The sequence below is a fragment of the Mauremys mutica genome, chromosome 13 (assembly GCF_020497125.1).
Source record: "Mauremys mutica isolate MM-2020 ecotype Southern chromosome 13, ASM2049712v1, whole genome shotgun sequence".
Classification (NCBI taxonomy): domain Eukaryota; kingdom Metazoa; phylum Chordata; order Testudines; family Geoemydidae; genus Mauremys; species Mauremys mutica.
The window spans coordinates 52,712,880-52,731,892 of record NC_059084.1 but is presented as its reverse complement, the minus strand read 5'-3'; the positions used below and the strand labels follow the sequence as shown (position 1 = coordinate 52,731,892).

At 40.7% G+C, this 19,013-nt stretch overlaps 1 long non-coding RNA gene and 1 gene segment (V, D, J or C); both read left to right on the top strand.

Moving 5' to 3' along the window:
- LOC123348178 lies at window positions 1–2,649 on the top strand. Its single transcript, XR_006573185.1, has 3 exons — window positions 1–136; window positions 929–1,045; window positions 2,401–2,649. It is a non-coding gene; the product is annotated as an uncharacterized LOC123348178 (long non-coding RNA).
- A 6,813-nt stretch (window positions 2,650–9,462) lies between these two features.
- LOC123348177 overlaps window positions 9,463–19,013 on the top strand; it is a 134,289-nt gene continuing 124,738 nt past the window's right edge. Inside the window, 1 exon segment of the C gene segment in view lies at window positions 9,463–9,700. Coding sequence covers window positions 9,694–9,700 — 7 coding nt within the window.

The window sequence follows — 19,013 nt, the reverse complement described above, 5'->3', positions numbered from 1 at the left end:
GACATTTCATTTGTTCATCATGGAAGGTTTGTGTTCATCGCTTGTGTTTCATTTTCTTTCTCTTCAGTTTTAACAACTCCTGCACCTACCACAAGCCTGATGGAGGTCTGCAGAACTTCAACTCTTAGCCTTCAAGGTTAGTTTGAAAATACATGGAATTTTAGGGCTTGATTCACTATTGAGTTATTCCAGTTTTATCTCATCGTAACCCCATTGATTTCAATGGCGTTACACCAGTGTCTACTTGTATTTCAGTGGTGAATCAAGCCTAGAGACCAGATCTTCAACTGATATAAATCCATTGGCTTCCATTGGCTTCTATTCCAGTTAAGAATCTGGCCCAAAATGTGGTTAGACTCACTGAAAACTATTAGTGCTCTGAACAGGGCCGGCTCCAGACCCCAGCGCGCGCCAAGCAGGCGCGTGGGGCGGCATTGTCCCGGCAGGGCGGCATTTGGCTCCGGCGGACCTTCCGCAGTCATGCCTGCGGGAGGTCCACCGGACCTCTGGGACGAGGGGACCTGCCACAGGCATGACTGCGGAGGGTGCGCTGGTCCGGAGGCCCGGACGGAGCTCCCGCAGGCGTGTTCGCGGATGCTCCACCGGAGCCGCGGAACCAGCGCACCCGCCGCAGACACTTCTGCCCCGGCCGCGGGACCGGGGAAGGGCGGCGAGCGCGCCGCCCTACTTGGGGCGGCGTAATTTCTAGAGCCGCCCCTGGCTCTGAACAATGTAAAATCATCACATTTAGGGCAAAATTGTCCTTTGCCATCTGCACTGAACATCTGTTATCCTAGAGTCAGATTTCCAGTGCACATTCTGCACTGTTTCTACACCTGCAAAACTGTATCAGTTTGTTTACCACATTGTTTTTGTGCTGATAGCAAATTACCACTTCAAAGCCACAATCTCTCTTGCACTTTTGCAGATGAAGATATGGAGAAAATGAATGCACTGTCTATCACTGTGCTGGGCTTGAGGGTGTTGCTAACGAAAAACATTGCCTTGAATATGCTCCTGGTCACTAGATACCTTTATTTCTGAGGTAAGAACTGAGGGTCAGTGGGGTTTATGCAGTGCATAGACCCTTTTTATGTCCTCCAAAGAGCTGTGCATTACCCGTAGGGGAAAAAGATTGTTCAGTTTCCAGTGTCTATCCTCCCATCCTCTTTTACTAATGAAGAAACAAGGCCTTGAGATTCAATCACTGATTTTAGGTTTTAGAGCTGGGTTCAAGTCCAGGTATCCTCTACATTAATTTAGGAAAGACAGACAAAGCCATATTTTAAAGGCTTTTAAGCACATATGCACCTAACAGGTTTTTAAAAAGGAGTAGGCACCTCACCCCTATGGTGCATTTGAAAACTCCTATTTTCATCTTCATGTGACAAAATACCTTTAAAAACCTGTCCCTTAGGACGGAATTTTGAAAGGGGTTTTAGATTCCCTGGAAAATCTCAGAATTAATCTCTCTGCGTTCAAATGGCAACAGATTGTGGAGAAACTCCTAGGTTGAACAGGGGAATGGAGGGCATATCTTATGAGAGGAAAGGAGGTTAAAAGAGCGTGTCTTGTTTAGCCTAGCAGAATGAAGGCTGACAAGGGATTGGATTGATCAGGAGGGTAAACACCAAAGGGCTATTGAAGCCAGCTGCGGCTCCAGGCACCAGCAATGCAAACGCGTGCCTGGGGTGGCAAGCTGCGGGGGCCTCCCTGCAGGTCCCTGTGAGGGCGGCAGTCAGGCAGCCTTTGGCGACGTGCCTGCGGGAGGTCCGCCGGTCCCACGGATTCGGCAGCCTGCCTGACGTGCTTGGGGCGGCAAAAAAAGCTAGAGCCGCCCCTGATTGAAGCTAAGGGACAGGGCAGGCACAAGAACAAATGGCCATGAATCTTGTACATTCGACTGGAATGTACAAGAAGGTTTCTAACCATCAGAGGAGGGATGTTCTGGAGCAGCCTTCCAAAAGGAGCAGTTCAGGCAAACAAGTAGTTTAAAGATGGAGTTTGGTATGTTTATGAATGGGATTATATGACGGCATTGCCTAGAATAGCAGGAGGTTGGATTTGATGACCCAGGAAGACCCTTCCCATTTTACGTTCCTCTGGGCCTAGGTTCTCCACCCGTAAAACAGGGAGAATGATCTTCTCTGTCTCATCTATTTTGGATGTTTAAGGACTTAGATGCCCAACTCCCATTGGAAATATACAAGACTTGGACACCTAATTCCCCTATGTTCTTTGAAAATTCCACCTGAAGGAGCTGATGCAAAACCCATTGACTTCAATGGGACACTTTCCACTAACTTGAGTGGGTTCTGGTCCAGCACTGATGTGAATATACTTGGAAGAATCTGACCCATGAGACATAACAACAAGCATGAACTGCTCTTTTTCTTACAGGTTGGATGAAGGGAACAAGCAATGATTTGAAGAAGATAGCAAATAATTCATTGGCTTTTTTTCTTTATTAGAGCTGGTCAAAAAATGAAAATCAAATGAAACTTTCCAAGTTGACATTTTTGGAGGGTTCAAAATGGAGCCAACTTTTGTGTTTTCCAAAATCTCCACTGAATTTTTATATAACAAAAAATTAAATTTTTAATTGAAAATATTGTTGAAATAATTATCAAAATTTTCAGTCTACTGAAAACCTGCTGTTTAGCAAATGAACAAATAAGTCTTTTGATATTTTCAATAAAATTTTCAATACATTTTGTGAAAATTTTCACAAAAATTTAAAATATTTAAACAATGACTTTTTTGAGAGAAAAATATTTTTTGAATAAAAGCTCTTTTGGATTAAAACTATTTTTTCCAAAATTTTGACTAGCTCTTCATTTTATTTTACTTTCCCTTAGCACTTTTAGTTTTTCTTTTATTTTTTCCAGTATATTTTAATTTTGAATAAATCAGCTCTTTCTAGATATATGAAATGCTAGTTTCAACAGATGCAGTTAAACGTCATATTTTTTTAATTGTATTAAATGGCAACATTTACTGTTTGTTTGTGCTAGCTGTATTAGAATGATTTTTATTCTAATCTATTTTATGTTTTAATAAAGTCAAACCCAATTAAAGAGATTCATTTTATTTTACGTACATATGACAGACATATAGAAAAGCTAATTTCAGTATAATTGGATTTTTATTCAGAATTATATTAAGTGAAGAGTGCCTCTTAAGACCTAGATTTATCCATGTTTTTGTTTTCTTCATGAATAATTTTAACAAAAATGAAACATTTTCATTAAAACTTTCAGTGGCAAAATTCAACCGAATTGAAACAGTAAAATATTCTTTGGCCAAAAAACTGCTGAAACCAAAATCTTTTTGTTTTTCAGATGAAAATTTTCAGTTTTTGGCTTTCCAACAAAAAATAAACCACAAAAATTCTCAAGGAAAGCAGACACTTCCAATGTATAATTTTGTTTAATTAAATACCCAGTTTTCCATGAAAATGTTCTAATGGAATTTTTTTATCAGATATTACATTAATATTCTATTGCAATTTATTTTATGGCTTAATAAATTCAAACCCAGTTAAAATGACTGATCTATATAAATGTTACTTGTATTCTTATTTTGATTACATATGACTGTCGGAGAAAAACTCAGTTCTCGCTTTTTGTTTGGGTGCAGCAAAATCAAATACTTTATTATTTCTCCAGTAATTACAATGGAGGGAGAGAGTGCCATAGGACACAGGGTCGCCCCAGTCCCGGACAGGTCTCTCAACTGGTAAACAATTACAGCAAGCTTTATACCTTTGTTACAGACAATTTCTAGCAATAATACAGACGGTAAAAAGCAACAAATACATTTTGTTTATACATAAGCTTTTCTGCTATCTTATTTGTCTATTGCAATTTATTTTATGGCTTAATAAATTCAAACCCAGTTAAAATGACTGATCTATATAAATGTTACTTGTATTCTTATTTTGATTACATATGACAAATGTATGTAGCAACCCTAACCCTAAACCTCACTTATTAAAATTTTGTTCACATCCTGAACTATGAGGATTTACCTCTTTTCGAACACTGTTGTTTTTCAAATCTTTACTGCTATAAAGGCACATTCTAATTTCTGTGTAAATGCCCAGTCCTCTTCTGAATGCTGCCTGGCTTTTGGCCTCAATGACTTCTCGTGGCAATGAGTTCCACAAGCTAATTTCTCATTGTGTGCAAAAGTATTTCCTTTTCTCAGTTTAAAAATTGTTGCTTATGGTCTTTTTTCTCTATTTACAAATTATGCTTTGCTGTGAATGTTCAGAGGTCCAAAGTTTGCAAAGTATATACAATCTAAAGCAAAGATGGCAATTATGAATTGATTTCCCACCAAAGTAGCAGCAATATTTTTTTTGAAAATTCTAACAATTTAAACCAGCTTTGTTTTTCTCCCCCTGCCCATTTTCATAAGAGTCACAGAGAAACGAGTGACATTCAAAGTTCACACACACACACACAAATACTGTTATTTTTGCTGCCATCTGATAACAGGCAGGTGCTGCAGGGAGGCATGGGTATTTGGCAGTCTGACAAAGAAGAAGGTTGCTGTGGTAACCTGGATCTTAGAGACACATCTGTCCACATGCTCCGCTTCACACCAACTTCTCACCCCAAAGTCCTGCCAGCTTTTAGTGAGTAGCAGAATGAAGCTGGAGGGCTGGGGTTGCACACTGCAAATAAGTCACATGCTACAAACCACTGAACACACACACATTTTTTTTAAAAAGCATTTAGACAACTTGGGACAGATCCCCACCTGGGGGAAATGGCATTAGCGCATCTGAAGTCAGGGTGCCAGATCCACAGGTGGTGTGAATCAGCATAGCTCCACCAGAGTCAATGGGCCAGGCCCCCAACTGGTGTAAATCTGAGTTGCCCCACTGAAGTCAAAAGGTCAGATCAGCAGCTGGTATAAACTGGCCATGGTTCCACTAGAACAAATAGAAACAATGAGGAGTCTGGTGGCACCTTAAAGAGTAACAGATTTATTTGGGCATAAGCTTTCGAGGGCAAAAAGCCCCCTTCATCAGATGCATGGAGTGAAAATTACAGATACTGGCATAAATATATCAGAGGGGTCACCGTGTTAGTCTGGATCTGTAAAAGCAGCAAAGAATCCTGTGGCACCTTATAGACTAACAGACGTATTGGAGCATGAGCTTTTGTGGGTGAATACCCACTTCATTGGATGGCATAAATATACCGACACATGAAGAGAAGGGAATTACCTTACAAATGGAGAACCAGTATAAGCTAGGTGGCTATGGTTTCACACTGTAAATAAGTCATATGCTACAAACCACCAAACACATTTTTAAAAAAAGCATTGAGATAGCTTGAGACAGATCCCCGCCTTGTGGAAATGGGCATAGTGCAACTGGTGCCAGATCCTCAAGTGGTGTGAATCAGCATAGCTCCACTGGAATCAATGGGCCAGGCCCCCCAATTGGTGTAAATTAGATTTGCTCCATTGAAGTCAAAAGGTCAGATCAGCAGCTGGTATAAATTGGCCATAGATCCACTAGAATCAGTAGAGTTACACAGATGAATATCCATCCCTCTGTTTCTAGAGAACATGAGAAGTCTCTGTTCTGATGGCTAGGTTGAAAGCTAGATTGATAAGTGAAGAGCTCCCACTAGTGTCAGGAGTGTTAAAAATTTTCTAACTCAAGCACATACATTTTTGAAGAGGAGTCGCGAGTGGGATGAGGGATAGGGTCAGGTATTGAGGTTAAAGTTAATCATTAAGAGAAGAGTATAATTTGCATTGGGAGTAGCATTACAGTTGGAATACTTTCTTTTACCACTTTGTTTTCTGACACAGACAAGAAGTCTCTAATGTGGATGTTATTATTGTGTGTGTTTCGATAGCATCTAGTGGGCCCCACCCGTATCTAGGCCACGTTGTGCTGGGTGCTGTACAGACACATCGTAAGAGCATGCCCAGGCCCCAAAGGCCTTACACTGTATATAGGCAAAGGGTGGAAAACAGGAAATATCATTGTCCTCGTTGTGCATGTGGCCTTTGGAGGCTGAGATTTTGAAAACCACCCAAGGGATTTAGACTTAAATTTAAAAAGTTCTAATTCTGAAAATCCTGGAGTACGGGACTTGTCCATGATCACACAGGGAATCTTTGGTAGAGCCAAGAATTGAACCAAGAGACCAGAATCCCAGTTCACAAATACAAGACCTACCTTTCCTGACACATATTTACACATATACACAAGCGTGCAGTTACTGTAGAGCCCTGCAGACACCCGGTAGCACTGTGGATGGCGCAGTAATAGGTAGCAGTGTCTTCAGCTAGGACGGCAGAGATCAGCAAGTGGAAGGCTTTTCTGGCATGATCCCGCCTCACAGAAAAGCGCTCCTTGACAAAGTGAGCATCAAACGACCTTGAATTATCCCTGTAGAGGAGGAGCTGAAGGGCTTTGTTGGAAACCAGGCGGTACCAGTATAAACCTGGGTCCATTTGCGGAGTATCATAATTGCAGCTTAGCTTTGTTTTGTTTCCCATCTTCACTGTGAGGACTGAGGGGGTCTGGGATATTTTGTGGCACAGGAAGCCTTTGCCTGCGAAATAAATTTTACAGGAAATCAGAATAAATAACTAGCGCAGCATGGAAATAAGTGGTTCGTTGGCTACAGTGATTAATCCAGCTGGAAGTGTGAATCTCCTGAATTAAGGTGCCAGTTACACTGGTGTAAACCCAGAGTAAATGTCCTGCCACCAGTCAGTTTAATGTGGACTTACAGGAGTGCAAGCGACTTTACTGATAAGGGCACATGACGAAAGAAAGAAAGAAAGAAAGAAAGAAAGAAAGAAAGGAAAAGGTTTACAACTGAGACAACTTACAAAATAGCATTAGCAGTAAATTATTTAGCACAAGTGTCTGAGTCAATTTTCTGCTCTCGCTCATGGTGGTAGATAAGAGTTTGAAACCTTCTGTGACCTCTGCTTCTCAGAGATTATGATAGGAAGAAGGAGCACAGTTTTGTGTGTGAGTGATTATGTGAGGATATGTAGAGGGTGTGTAGGGAGAGGATTATGGGTAACATTTTCAAAAGCACTTAGGAAATTTAGGAGCCTAATACTCATTAGCTTTCAATGAATCTAGGGCTCTTTAGAACTTCGGTCACTTTTGAAAATGGGACTTAGGATAAGAAGCAGTTTAGGCGATTTGGAAAATTTTACCCCACAAGTTTGTGGAAGCCAATTTATGGTGACAGCTTTACAGGCGAGGGATCACTCTTGTGCTAAGGTTGCCAAAAGTCACCATGTCCATTTGCGTGTGCATGTCTCTCTCTGTGAGTGTCTCTGTAGATATGTGAGTTTACATATGTGTATAAATAAACAGTTATACCTACTCATGCCTGTATGTGATTGTGGCCATGTGTATCTTTGTGAAGGACTTGTATCTATATGTGTGATGACTGTATGTATATACTGTATACATGAATATGTGGCTGTGGGTTGTTATGACACCATATGCATGCAAGTTGGTGGGGGTGTGCGTACATGTGGATGTTAGGGTATGTGTGTGTGTATACGTGTGTGCCTCCCCATAGTAAATTTGTGCAACTCTTTATGTATATGTGACTGTGAGTTTGTGTTTGTGTGAGGTTGTGGGTGCATACGTAGATAGTTTGTGTGCTTGTCTATGTGTGTTATGAAGGCTGTGCAAATGTGTGTGTGTAAATGAGAAACTGCATGAGAGTGTGTATACCTCTTTGTGGCTGTGAATGTGTATAAGCCTGGGTGTCTGTCAGTGCAACAATATGTGTTGGTATCTGAGTCAGTAGGGGTGACTGTGCATATCTGAATCTATGACTGGGTATGTTTTTGATTGTGTGACTGTGTGTGTTTGTGGAGGGGGGTAGAACTGAGAACAAGAAAATGAAGAGAGGGTGAAATGGAAATCAATCAATAGCTTTGTATAAAACTAAACCAATTAGCAAAATACATTAAAAAAAATCTTATTGCACAGCACAACCCTATTGTAATAATAGGAGATGTATCTATCTCCTAGAGCTGGAAGGGACCTTGAAGGATCATTGAGTCCAGCCCCCTGCCTTCACTAGCAGGGCCAAGTACTGATTTTTCCCCAGATGGCCCTTTCAAGGATTGAACTCACAACCCTGGGTTTAGCAGGCCAATGCTCAAACCACTGAGCAATCCTTCCCCCCTGTTAAAAACTCCCTATACAGGTTATCTCATTGGATTCTACCTGCCAGCACAGCTCTGGCCAATTTTTCAATTATGCACTTCAATTTAGAGAGGAATCAATATCTTAAATAATGTGTAACATTTCTTATCACCAGCAATGTGGATTTGAATGAATTTCTTTCTGTGGTCTCATTTGCCCCCTGCTGGTGAAATCCTTAATTTTTCTGCTAGCAAAATTTTAAATTGAACAATTCCAGTAAATAGGTCAAAGGAAAAACAATTATCCTCTGCTTATACCACAAGGCACGTGTCTTCGTTTTTCTTGCAGTTTTTCATCTTGTCAGCTGGCTGGTGCTTCTGCATGCCGAGCAATGACAATGCGGTTTGCTGGGTGCAGTGATCAGGTTGCTCCCTTTTAAAAAGAAGAGGGAATGAGGCGATCGCGTTCTAAAAGGAGCCCTGAAGAAACTTTCCCTTTGGACAAGTGCTACATTAACCGTATGACAAAGTAAGTGACTTATAAAAACTACGATGGAATTTGGGAAACCTTTTTCATGTTCGCCTCAAGGATTTGGATACTCAGTTCAGTTAAGCTTAGTGGAAATCAGACATTCAAATAAATTTCAGTCATGTCTAGTCTGAAGGCAGGAATATCATATTAGTAGGGTTAGGTAATGATCCTGTGGAACTCATTGCCACAAGGTACCATTCTGCTCAAGATATTAATAATGTTCAAAAAAGATTTGGACGTCGATATGAATAATGGGAACACCCAGTATTATGTTAGAGGTCTGACATGTATTAAGGGTATAAACTATAGCTGGTCAATCAATTCCAGTGGAAGGTTTTTCTGTCAGAAAATGCTGTTTCATCAGAATTAAAACTTTCTGCTAAAGGTGTGGATCAAATGCCATCTCAGAAAAATATGGAACAGATCATTCTGATGAGGTCAAAACATCCTTTTCTGATATTATTGGAATGGAAAATTTCAATGTTTCATTTCAAAATGATTTTTTGCTTCCAAATGTTTAAATTAGTTTTTTTTTCTGTTAAAAAAGAGGCCAAAATCAGAATGAAACATTTCAGTTGTTTGAATGTCAGTGCTCTGGTAGACCAAAGATAGAATTGTTTTGAAAATTCCATATCTGTGGAAAATTTCAATTTTTTTGTTTACAATTTGGAATAAAAACTAATTTCAAAAGTCTTGAAATCTTTCATGAAACAGAAATTCTGCTTCCCTCCAGCTTCAGTGCACAAACCAACCATTAAATGATGGGGTCAAGAAGAAACTTCTCCTCTGGACGGATAAGTACTAATGTCCAGGTATCTATCAACTTCTTTTGAAGCATCTGGTACTGACCATGGCTGGAAAAGGGCATTGGACTAGATAGAACATGGTCGATTACTTTGTGCCTATAAACCTCTAGAGTTTTTGCAGAGGGACTTATCACTGTGGGAACAAAGTGTTGCATCCTCTCCACTGACATTTGAGGATGGATCAGACCGCTTCAAATGCCAGGTAAGAACCACATCAGCACAGGAACTTTTTATACAATAAACATATATATATATATATAATTATAAAAATGTTCTTTTAGTGTGTTGAAATAGGACTCAGGAGATCTGGGTTTAATTCCCAGCTCTGCCACAAACTTTCTATGTGACCTTGGGCAAGTCACTTAATCTGCCTGTGTCTCAGTTTCCTCATCTGTGAAATGGGTGTAATGATCCTTCCCTATGTCACACTGGAAGGTTAAATATTAAAGTTTGTAAGTCATCAGTCAGATATAGCACTGATGGGAAGTCATATAAGTAACCAAGCAGAGAGACAGAACAGAAATATATGCATTGGTTGTACTTCCCCCCCCATTCCACTTACAAATGTCCCAGATACTGATTCCTCATTGATGTCAGTGGGAGAGTTTCTGTTCACTTCCGTGGCTTTTGTATTAGGCCCTTGCAGGGAGGTTTTCAAAGTTGTTTAAGTTCTTTGACCCTTTAATTTTGGCTGAGGTTTTCAAAGGAGTCTCAGGGAATTAGGCACCTGCCAACTATTGGAAAATCCCAGACTTTAATGGGAATTGGGTGTCCAAATCACATAGGAAATCACAAATCTCGCCCTTTCATGAATGAACACATTTTGAACATCTGTAAGGACAGAACTCCAGTAAGCTTCATACTCCCAGATTTCCAAAGTCCTAAAGCAATTTAAAAAAACATTGTGTATTGTGAAGCATGTCTGGAAATTGGGAAGAGTATTCAAGGAAAAACTCTTAATCTAAACTGGGCTGTAAGTAATTTACAAATGAGGAAGAAGAAGGTTTTGATGGTAAGTGGCTTAGGGGAGATTTCTGTAAAGTGGAGTCATGCTGTGGTGATGCTGATGGGTATAATGAACTTGTCTTTGGATCAGGAACTAAACTTAAGATTCAGCCAAGTAAGTATGAACTTCATTTAAAACCTGCCTGTCCTGATTTTTCACACTAGCTATCTAGTCACACTATGTCCACATGGAGGAATTGGCTAGCCGAATTATTCTCGAATAGCTCTTCTAGTATAATTTAGCTATTTTTGTATGCTCCAGAATAATGTCCCCATGTGGACATTCTATTACAGAATACAAGTGATTTTATTCCATCATAATTACTCCACTTTGGGAACAGTCTCGTTATTCTGAATAGCGTGTCCACACGGGGAGCTACTCGGATACAGTTTATTCCACAATAGCTACGCAGATCAGTTTTCCCGTGTAGACAAGGCCTAAAGGAGTTAGATGGCCAGTTCCATTCCATAGAACCAGGTGGCTTTGAAAATCACCGCCCAAGGGTCAGCTCCATTTGTCTGCTCTGGCTACTTTGTGCTATGCTGAGGGTGCAAAGTAGCAGAGAACTGGGTTTAGCTGACCAGTTAAACGGGTGGCTGTCAGTTTGTGAACCAGCCTTGGGAACATGGCTGTGATTTTTGCCAGGGGGTTAAATTAGCAGACGTGTGGCCACGCTGAATGAAATGGTAATGACTGTCTGCGGAAAATGCAATTTTAACGTCATTATTTCAGTAGCATCGAGACGCCTCAGCTGGACTTGGGACCCCTGTACCAAAAGCACAGTGATGGACACTCCCTTCCCTGAAAGATTAAACAGTCAAAGGGTGGCAGGGGAAATAGAGTTACAGAATGGTGAAGTGACTTGACCAAGTCACATTATAAAACAGTAGCAGAGCCAGGAATAGAACCAAGGTTTCCAGACTCCCTGTGCAGTTCTTTAGCCACTAGACTATGCTTCATCAAGCTGTGTGTAATTTGTAACAAAGGCTGAGATTTACAAAGCCACCTGTGATATCTGTATGCCCAGGTCTCATTAATTCAAGTAGGATTTGGGCATACAAATCCCATAAGTTCTTGTAAAATACCACCCCTATCTTCCACTAACGCTAAGGAGGATATGTAAATGAATCTCTTAGATGGATTAAAAAAAATGTCACCCACACCCTTTCAGGCTGGGATTTCCAAAGAATCCTAAGGGAGTTAGGCACACAAATCCCTTTGAATGTAGATATGAACTGCGTGCCTAACTCACATAGGCCACTTTGCAAATCCCAGCCTGGGGTTTTTATAACCAGATGTCAGAACTCCTTTCCCCAAGAGCTGTTAGAAACAATTCTGGCAACATTTGGATCAAATCCCCAGCTGGCGTAAATCAGCATCGCTCCATTGAAGTCATGTGTGAGACCCTTCGCTGATGTAACCTGGCATCGCTCCACTCAATGGAGCAGAGCTGTGAGAATTTACCAGGACTGGCCAGAAAATAACAATTCTGGTCCATGAAACAATTGTGAGTTTTACAGTTTGCTTCCATTCCGCATCAGAATGAAATGGAGACCTCTGGAAATCTAGAAAGAGTGAGAGAGACCCCAGAATAGCCACTCGCCCAGTGGCTGTTGGAAATCCAATTTCAAGCCCCTGACTTGCTTTTGAAACTTGCATCCATGATGAATTAATGGATTAATATATATGGTGATAAAGGCGGTCTGGACAGACAGACAGACAGTTAGATTGCTAGCTAGGCAGAATGTTCACAATATGCAATGACGGCAGCTCACAGAAAAGGCTAGTTCCGTAGCTGAGCAGGGGGAGGGTTCTTGTAAAGGGCAGAGGGACTGTGTCGATGCCAACAATTTCAAGTTCACATTTGGGAGAGGGACAAGATTAAAAGTTGAGCCAAGTAAGTGTTTCCATTGCAACTGGCCAAACACTGTAATTGTTTGTATTCCCGAGAGCATATCGCCAGCGAGAATCATCGGGGTGTGTAGGGTGATACACAATGCAAAACAGACCTGGAGACAAAGTGGAGAACACTGTGTGTTTGAGGTGGGGTTTTTGTAAAGTGATGGACGTATGTGGGAATCAAGGTGACAGGAAAATGATATTTGGAGCTGGGACTACACTTAAAGTACAACTTGGTAAGCACTAAACATTCAGATAGAGGGAATTTGATTTTGCACGGACCATAAGTGGGCATTGGAGTCACTCCTGCTGATTGGCCAAATATTATGAGCACCAAGTTGTATTGGGTTGATGGCTGGTACAATGGGACTTTCTTGAGAGAAGTTTAAACAAAATTTGGAATTTTACGCAGAATATTTTTAATCAAAATGTTCTTGATATTTGAGAAAACTAAGCTTTAAAAGCAAAGATTGAGCTGCAGAAGGGATCTGGATGCACGAATCCCCTAGCAACTTTGAAATCTCACCCAAAATATTTACATTTTTCCCCAGATATATTTTATTTTTAGAAATGGTTCACTTTTTAAAAAATGTCTTCAAGTGGTGAAGCAGATCAATCAAAAGAGGCAACGTAAAAAGTCTGAGACATTAAAACTCTTTCTGATAAAAAATGGAAATTTTCAAGAAAATAAAAATGCTTCTATGGAAATTTCTGTTTTTGAAAATTTGCCAGTTTTTGTCTTGTTTTACTGAACTACTATGAATTAATTAGATGGGAATGAGAAGAAAGGTAGAGATTTTCAAAAATGCCATGGGTATTTGGATGTCCAATTCCCATTAAAATTTACTAGGAATTAACTGTGCATCCAAATCCCATAGGTGGCTTTGGAAGTCGCAGATAGACACTGTTGCCTTCATCTGGTGTAAACGTGTGTAGCTCCATTAGATCTGATTTACAGCAGCTGAGCATCTGGCCCTCTGGCTGTGTGTATTGTTGAAAGTGATGTAGGTTCTTTGGTGAGCGACTAGTTTTTGTAAAGCTCTCTGTGAGAGTGTAACACTGGTTCTAGCGCTGAGAAGCTCACATTTGGAAAGGGGACAAGGTTGTCTGTATATCCAGGTAAGTTTCAACGAAACAAACTCTCTATAAACGTATAGGGTGAAATCCTTGGATGTGGTGACTCCACATTGACTTCAGTGGAGTTACACAACGTGATAATTTGTTGTCCTGAACTGTACCATTTTCAACCTAGGCTAGAACCACAGCTAGCATAATTTGGCAATGAATAAAACTATGATAAATTACACCAGTTGAAAATCTGGCCCCTAATATTGTTCGTGTTTTTGTAGAAAATGTTCATGTCCTCACTGGCTAGAGAATGGGACATTTGTGGGTGCGTACAGGTAGGAGATGAGAATGTAATCTCAATCACTCAAGTGTAAATCATGAGTAACTCCATTAGGGGCCATTGGGGCCAATTCTCTGTACACTCAGAACAGTGTAAATCTGGAGTAACTCAACTGAAATCTGAGAGGGCGTAGGTACTTTTCAAAAATTTACCCTGGGTGCCTAAATCCCCTAGGGAGCTAAAGACAGACAGATAGATATATCACATTATGTAACAAATATACCTTATATTTCAGAGAGGAAATGAAGGGGAGTTTTTGTTAAGGGCTTAGATGCTGTGAGAAACACCAATGGGAAGCTCACATTTGGGAGTGGAACACAATTAAAAGTAGTGCCAAGTAAGTCACTCAGTTTTAACTAAAGCAATTTTCGGATGGGCTTTCCAAAGAAGTCTAAGGGACCTGAATCCCATTGGTTCCAATGCAAACTAAGCACCTAACTCTGTTAGACTTCTTTGAAAATCCCAAGCTTAAATATTAGAGCCCACTAATTGTTGATGTGAATCATCTAAATGGAGGACAAAGGCTGAGCTTCGAGTAATGAATGATATAGATAACGAGTAAGAGATTCATAGAAATGTAGGGCTGGAAGGGACCTCAAGAGGTCATCCAGTCCATCTCTAGCTCTGTGGCAGGATTAAGTATACATAGATGATCCCTGACAGATGTGTGTTTAACCCTTTTTTTTAAACCACCAATGATGGGGATCCACCACCTCATTCCACATAATAAGAGAAAGCTGAATTCACTTTTTGGTTGCTATGAGTTTTTGTAAAGCAGTTGACTGGTGTGCTAATGATGCCAGCAATAAGCTGACTTTCGGAGCTGGAACTAGATTGCAAGTGCGACCTGGTAAGAAAGATGGATTGGAGATAGGGTGTAAATAAAGGGAGAATCGCAAATGATCATTTAAGTTTTGATAGTGGTCTCCCATACATTCAGTTGACCATGAGTGCCAGTTCTTAAGGCCATCACAATACATTGTCTTTGATGCCTAACTCAGTAGTTCATTTTGCTGTTGAGAATGTAGTTTTACAGTTAATCCTACTTGGCTCAGTAAAATAGCGTTGGGTAAGTACTCACCCAACATGACCAAGCATTGGACAGTCAAGTCCTTGGTTAGAAATGGAGTGAGAACCTTTAATTGGATAGATAGAGAAAGAAACTGCATCTTGGATGAAAGTTACTTACAACACTATGTGTAAAGCCCTTGTTTTGGTGTAAGACTAGAGGTGACAGGTTTAAGCTCACATTTGGAAGAGGGACAAAGCTTAAAGTGAATGCAAGTAAGTTAACAAATATTTATATGAATTCTTATCTCATAGATCAGGGTTTCTCAAACAGGGGTCACCGCTTGTGCAGGGAAAGCCCCTGGTGGGCCAGCCTGGTGTGTTTACCTGCCCCATCCACAGGTCGGGCCGATCACGGATCCCACTGGCCGCGGTTCGCTGCTCCTGGCCAATGGGGGCTGCTGGACGTGGTGGCCAGTAAGTCACTCGGCCCACACCGCTTCCAGCAGCTCCCATTGGCCCGGAGCAGTGATCCACGGCCAGTGAGAGGCACGATCGGCCCGACCTGCGGATGGGGCAGGTAAACACACCGGCCCGGCCTGCCAGGGGCTTTCCCTACACAAACGGTGACCCCTGTTTGAGAAACCGTGTCATAGATTATAGGTCCAGATGGGGCCATTAGATCATCTGGTCTGACCTCCTGTGTGACACAGGCCTGAGATTTCACTCAGTTGCCCCTATGTTGAGCCCAATAACTTGTGTGTGACTAAATCGTATCTTCCAGGACTGCACCCGTCTTGAAGACATCAGGGGAACGAGATCCCATCTCTTCCATTACTAGTTTGCTCCAATAGTTCACCCTCACTGCTAAAAATGTGTGTCATGTTTCTAATTTGAGTTTGTCTGGCCTTAGCTTCCAGCCACTTGTCCCCCAATCCAATACCCTGTCTCTGACAGTGCCCAAGTACTATCTATTAAATAACAATGAAATAAATTAGTATTAAATAAGTCTTGTTTCTTAAATAGGAATTATTAATAGTTCCATTTTTATTTCTTATACTTTCAATTTCCGTGTTTGATTCTTATACTTTCAGCTGACAATAAATGTCTTCATAACAATTAAGGCCACTTTATATTAAGGCCTTTGCTACTCAGCGCTGTTAGACATGGAAAAAGAATCTTGGCTGCTGTAGGTAGAGAAGGAAAGGATCACTTTGGGGAAAGTTACCATTAGTCACTTTTTGTAAAGTCCTGTGTTATGGTGTAATGCTGGTGCAGGCGCCTATGCACTTATCTTTGGAAGTGGGACAAAACTGACAGTTGATCCAAGTAAGTCTGAATTTTAACAGCAACTTACAGTAATTTACACCAAGAATGTCAAACCTGGCAGTCTAAAGGGAGGCTCCTAAATCCCATATTTGGCCACCTAAAAACAATTCCGATTAATTTTCAAAGGTGCCAAGCACCTGTAACTCCCACTGACTTCAAAAATCTTAGCAGGTGCTCAGCACTTCTGAAAATCAGGACAAACTTTTGTGTACGTATCTGAATCTGGACTGAAGAGTGTAACTTTAGTCACTCAGCTCCAAGAATGCTGGCATTTTGCTAAAGACATCCCTAAATATTCAGTTTGTGCTTTTATACTGGAATTTTCAAAGGCTCTTTTGGGAATTGGGCTTCCAAAAGATGCCAAATATTTCAGTCTCCTTTGAAAATCTCAGCTTTAAAGCTCTGACTTTCCAGATATTGTGAGTGAAATATGTGAGGGAATACATTGTGAGTGAAGTATACCAGGAGAAAAAAGAAAGAAGAAGCAGAAACAGATTTTTAAAGGACAGACATTTACAACTGGCTAAAGAGACTTACAACACAATAGTTTTCTTAACATTCTTGTCTCTGCATGGTTTTTTATGCAATCCACATCACCATGAATGAATGCTATGAAAGTCATGTAAGTGCTGGTGAAGATTTTACCGTAGGGCTAGATTCTGCCTTCTTATAATCACAGCTTACTCCAGGAAATGTTCTGTTTATTTTGTCTCATTTTCACTGGGGAGAGGTGAACCCCATTTTGTGGATTTTTAAAAGAGACTATGGGAGGCAGGGCCCCAAATCTCATTGAAAGTCAGTAGGACAGATGTGCCCAATTCAGTTAGGTTCCTTCGCAAGTCCCAGCCTGCTTGTACAGGTTGTGACTTTCAAAGACCATGTGCTTGAGTTTTTGTAAAGCATCTGATCACAGTGATAATTCAGGTGTCAACAATAAGCTCATCTTTGGGCAAGGAACATGCTTAAAAGTAATTCCTGGTAAGTGGAAAACTCAGAGACGCTTTACAATGGCTTTTTTATCTGCTGACCATATTTCACTCTAGCTTGTGTGCTTAAAGTCACTCCTGCTTCAGCAAAGAGCATGATTCAAGGACTTGAGAATAGGCACAGTAGATAGCTTAGGTGATTTTGAATATCCCACCTACAGTAGGGATTAGAGACCTAGTTCCCATTAGTTTTAATTGGTTATCCAAATATCTTAGGCAGCTATGAACATTTCAGCATCTATCTATCTATCTATCTATCTATCTATCTATCTATCTATCTATCTATCTATCTGATACTATGGAAATGTAACAAGTTTGAGATCTGAGAGAGAGAGAGAGAGAGAGAGAGATTCACAATCTGTAATGAATGCACTTATACAGTGTCAGTTCTGAAGGGAAGGTGGATTTTTGTAAAGGGTTGAGATGCTGTGGGAAACAACAATGACAAACTCATATTTGGCAGTGGAACACAATTGAAAGTAGTGGGAAGTAAGTGGCTCGCTTTCAGCTAGAGAACTTTTGAGATAGAGATTGTCAAAGTTGATTATGGGATCTTGGGTCCCAGCTCTTTGCAGAATGATTAGGAAGTGGACAACCAAGTCCACTAAGTGGTATGAAATGTCCTGAGTGGAAAGACGATCAGTGCGACTCTTGAAGTGAATGGCAAGGGTTGGAGGTCATACATGGGAAAAGAGGTATTGAGAGAAAGCTGAAATCCTGAGATTCCGTGGGTGGGTTTTTGTAAAGCTGTTGGCTGCTGTGCCAATGATGCTGGCAGGAAGACGGTATTTGGAGCTGGGACTAGATTGAAAGTGCAGCCTGGTAAGAAAGAGGAAATTCTTTCATATTGAAATTATTGTGGGTTGGACACGAACAGCCACTGGAGACTATCAGGGGTTGACTCAAGGAACGAGCTAGTTTTGATAACTAAACAATTGGTGTTGAGGTCTTGGGAGAAGAGATGAATCAATGAGAAAATATTCCCTTAGGAACTCTACCTTCAGTTGCACCTGTTTGACCTTATTAACTTCAGTGCTTAATTAACTTCATCCTGCTATTAAGGCCCCAATACAGTAAAGTGGTCAGCACCTGCTCTGAGTCACATGAATTATACCGCTGAAGTCATTGGGGCGACACAAGTTGCTAAAAGTTAATCATGTTCTTACGTGCTTTGCTAAAACCCCATTGACATCGAAGCACTGACTTCAATAGGATGGCCGGATTGGGCCCACTGTTTTCACAATTAACACAATAGGGTATGAGAAAAACAATGGAAGGATGCGTGTAAATTACATGTCCTCAATGACTGAGAGCTGCTCTAGAAGATTTTGTAAATCTTTTACATACAAAGATCTCAGAAGTAGAGGATCTAAATTCACATTAGGGAAAGGATCATATTTGAGGGTAAATCCCAGTAGGTCAGGTCAGGTCAAGTCTATCTATCTATCTATCTAAAGATTGGAATAAGTTCTTGTACTAGTAAGAAGATTCAAAGATCACAAAAAAACATAGATGCTGAAGTGTTTGTAAAACAATAGAGGTTGGAGTTCTTGTTAAGCTTTTTATGACTGTGATACTACTGGTGGCCGCTATGACATTATCTTCGGGCAGGGGACGCGTTTAACAGTAAATCCAAGTAAGTGGAAAGATCAGAACACTTGACAATGATTAGTTTAAAGTCTGAAAATGATCTAACCTAGCTTTTATGCTTATTGTTGGTGATACTTCAATGGAATGCAACCAGCTCTGGATTGACTAAGGGAATAAGGACAGTGTATCAGTAGGAGACCAGATCTTTAACTGAAGTACATCTCCATTGAAATCAGTGGAGCCAGGCAAATTTACATCGCCTGAGAATTGAGTTTGTGGTCCCTAAATA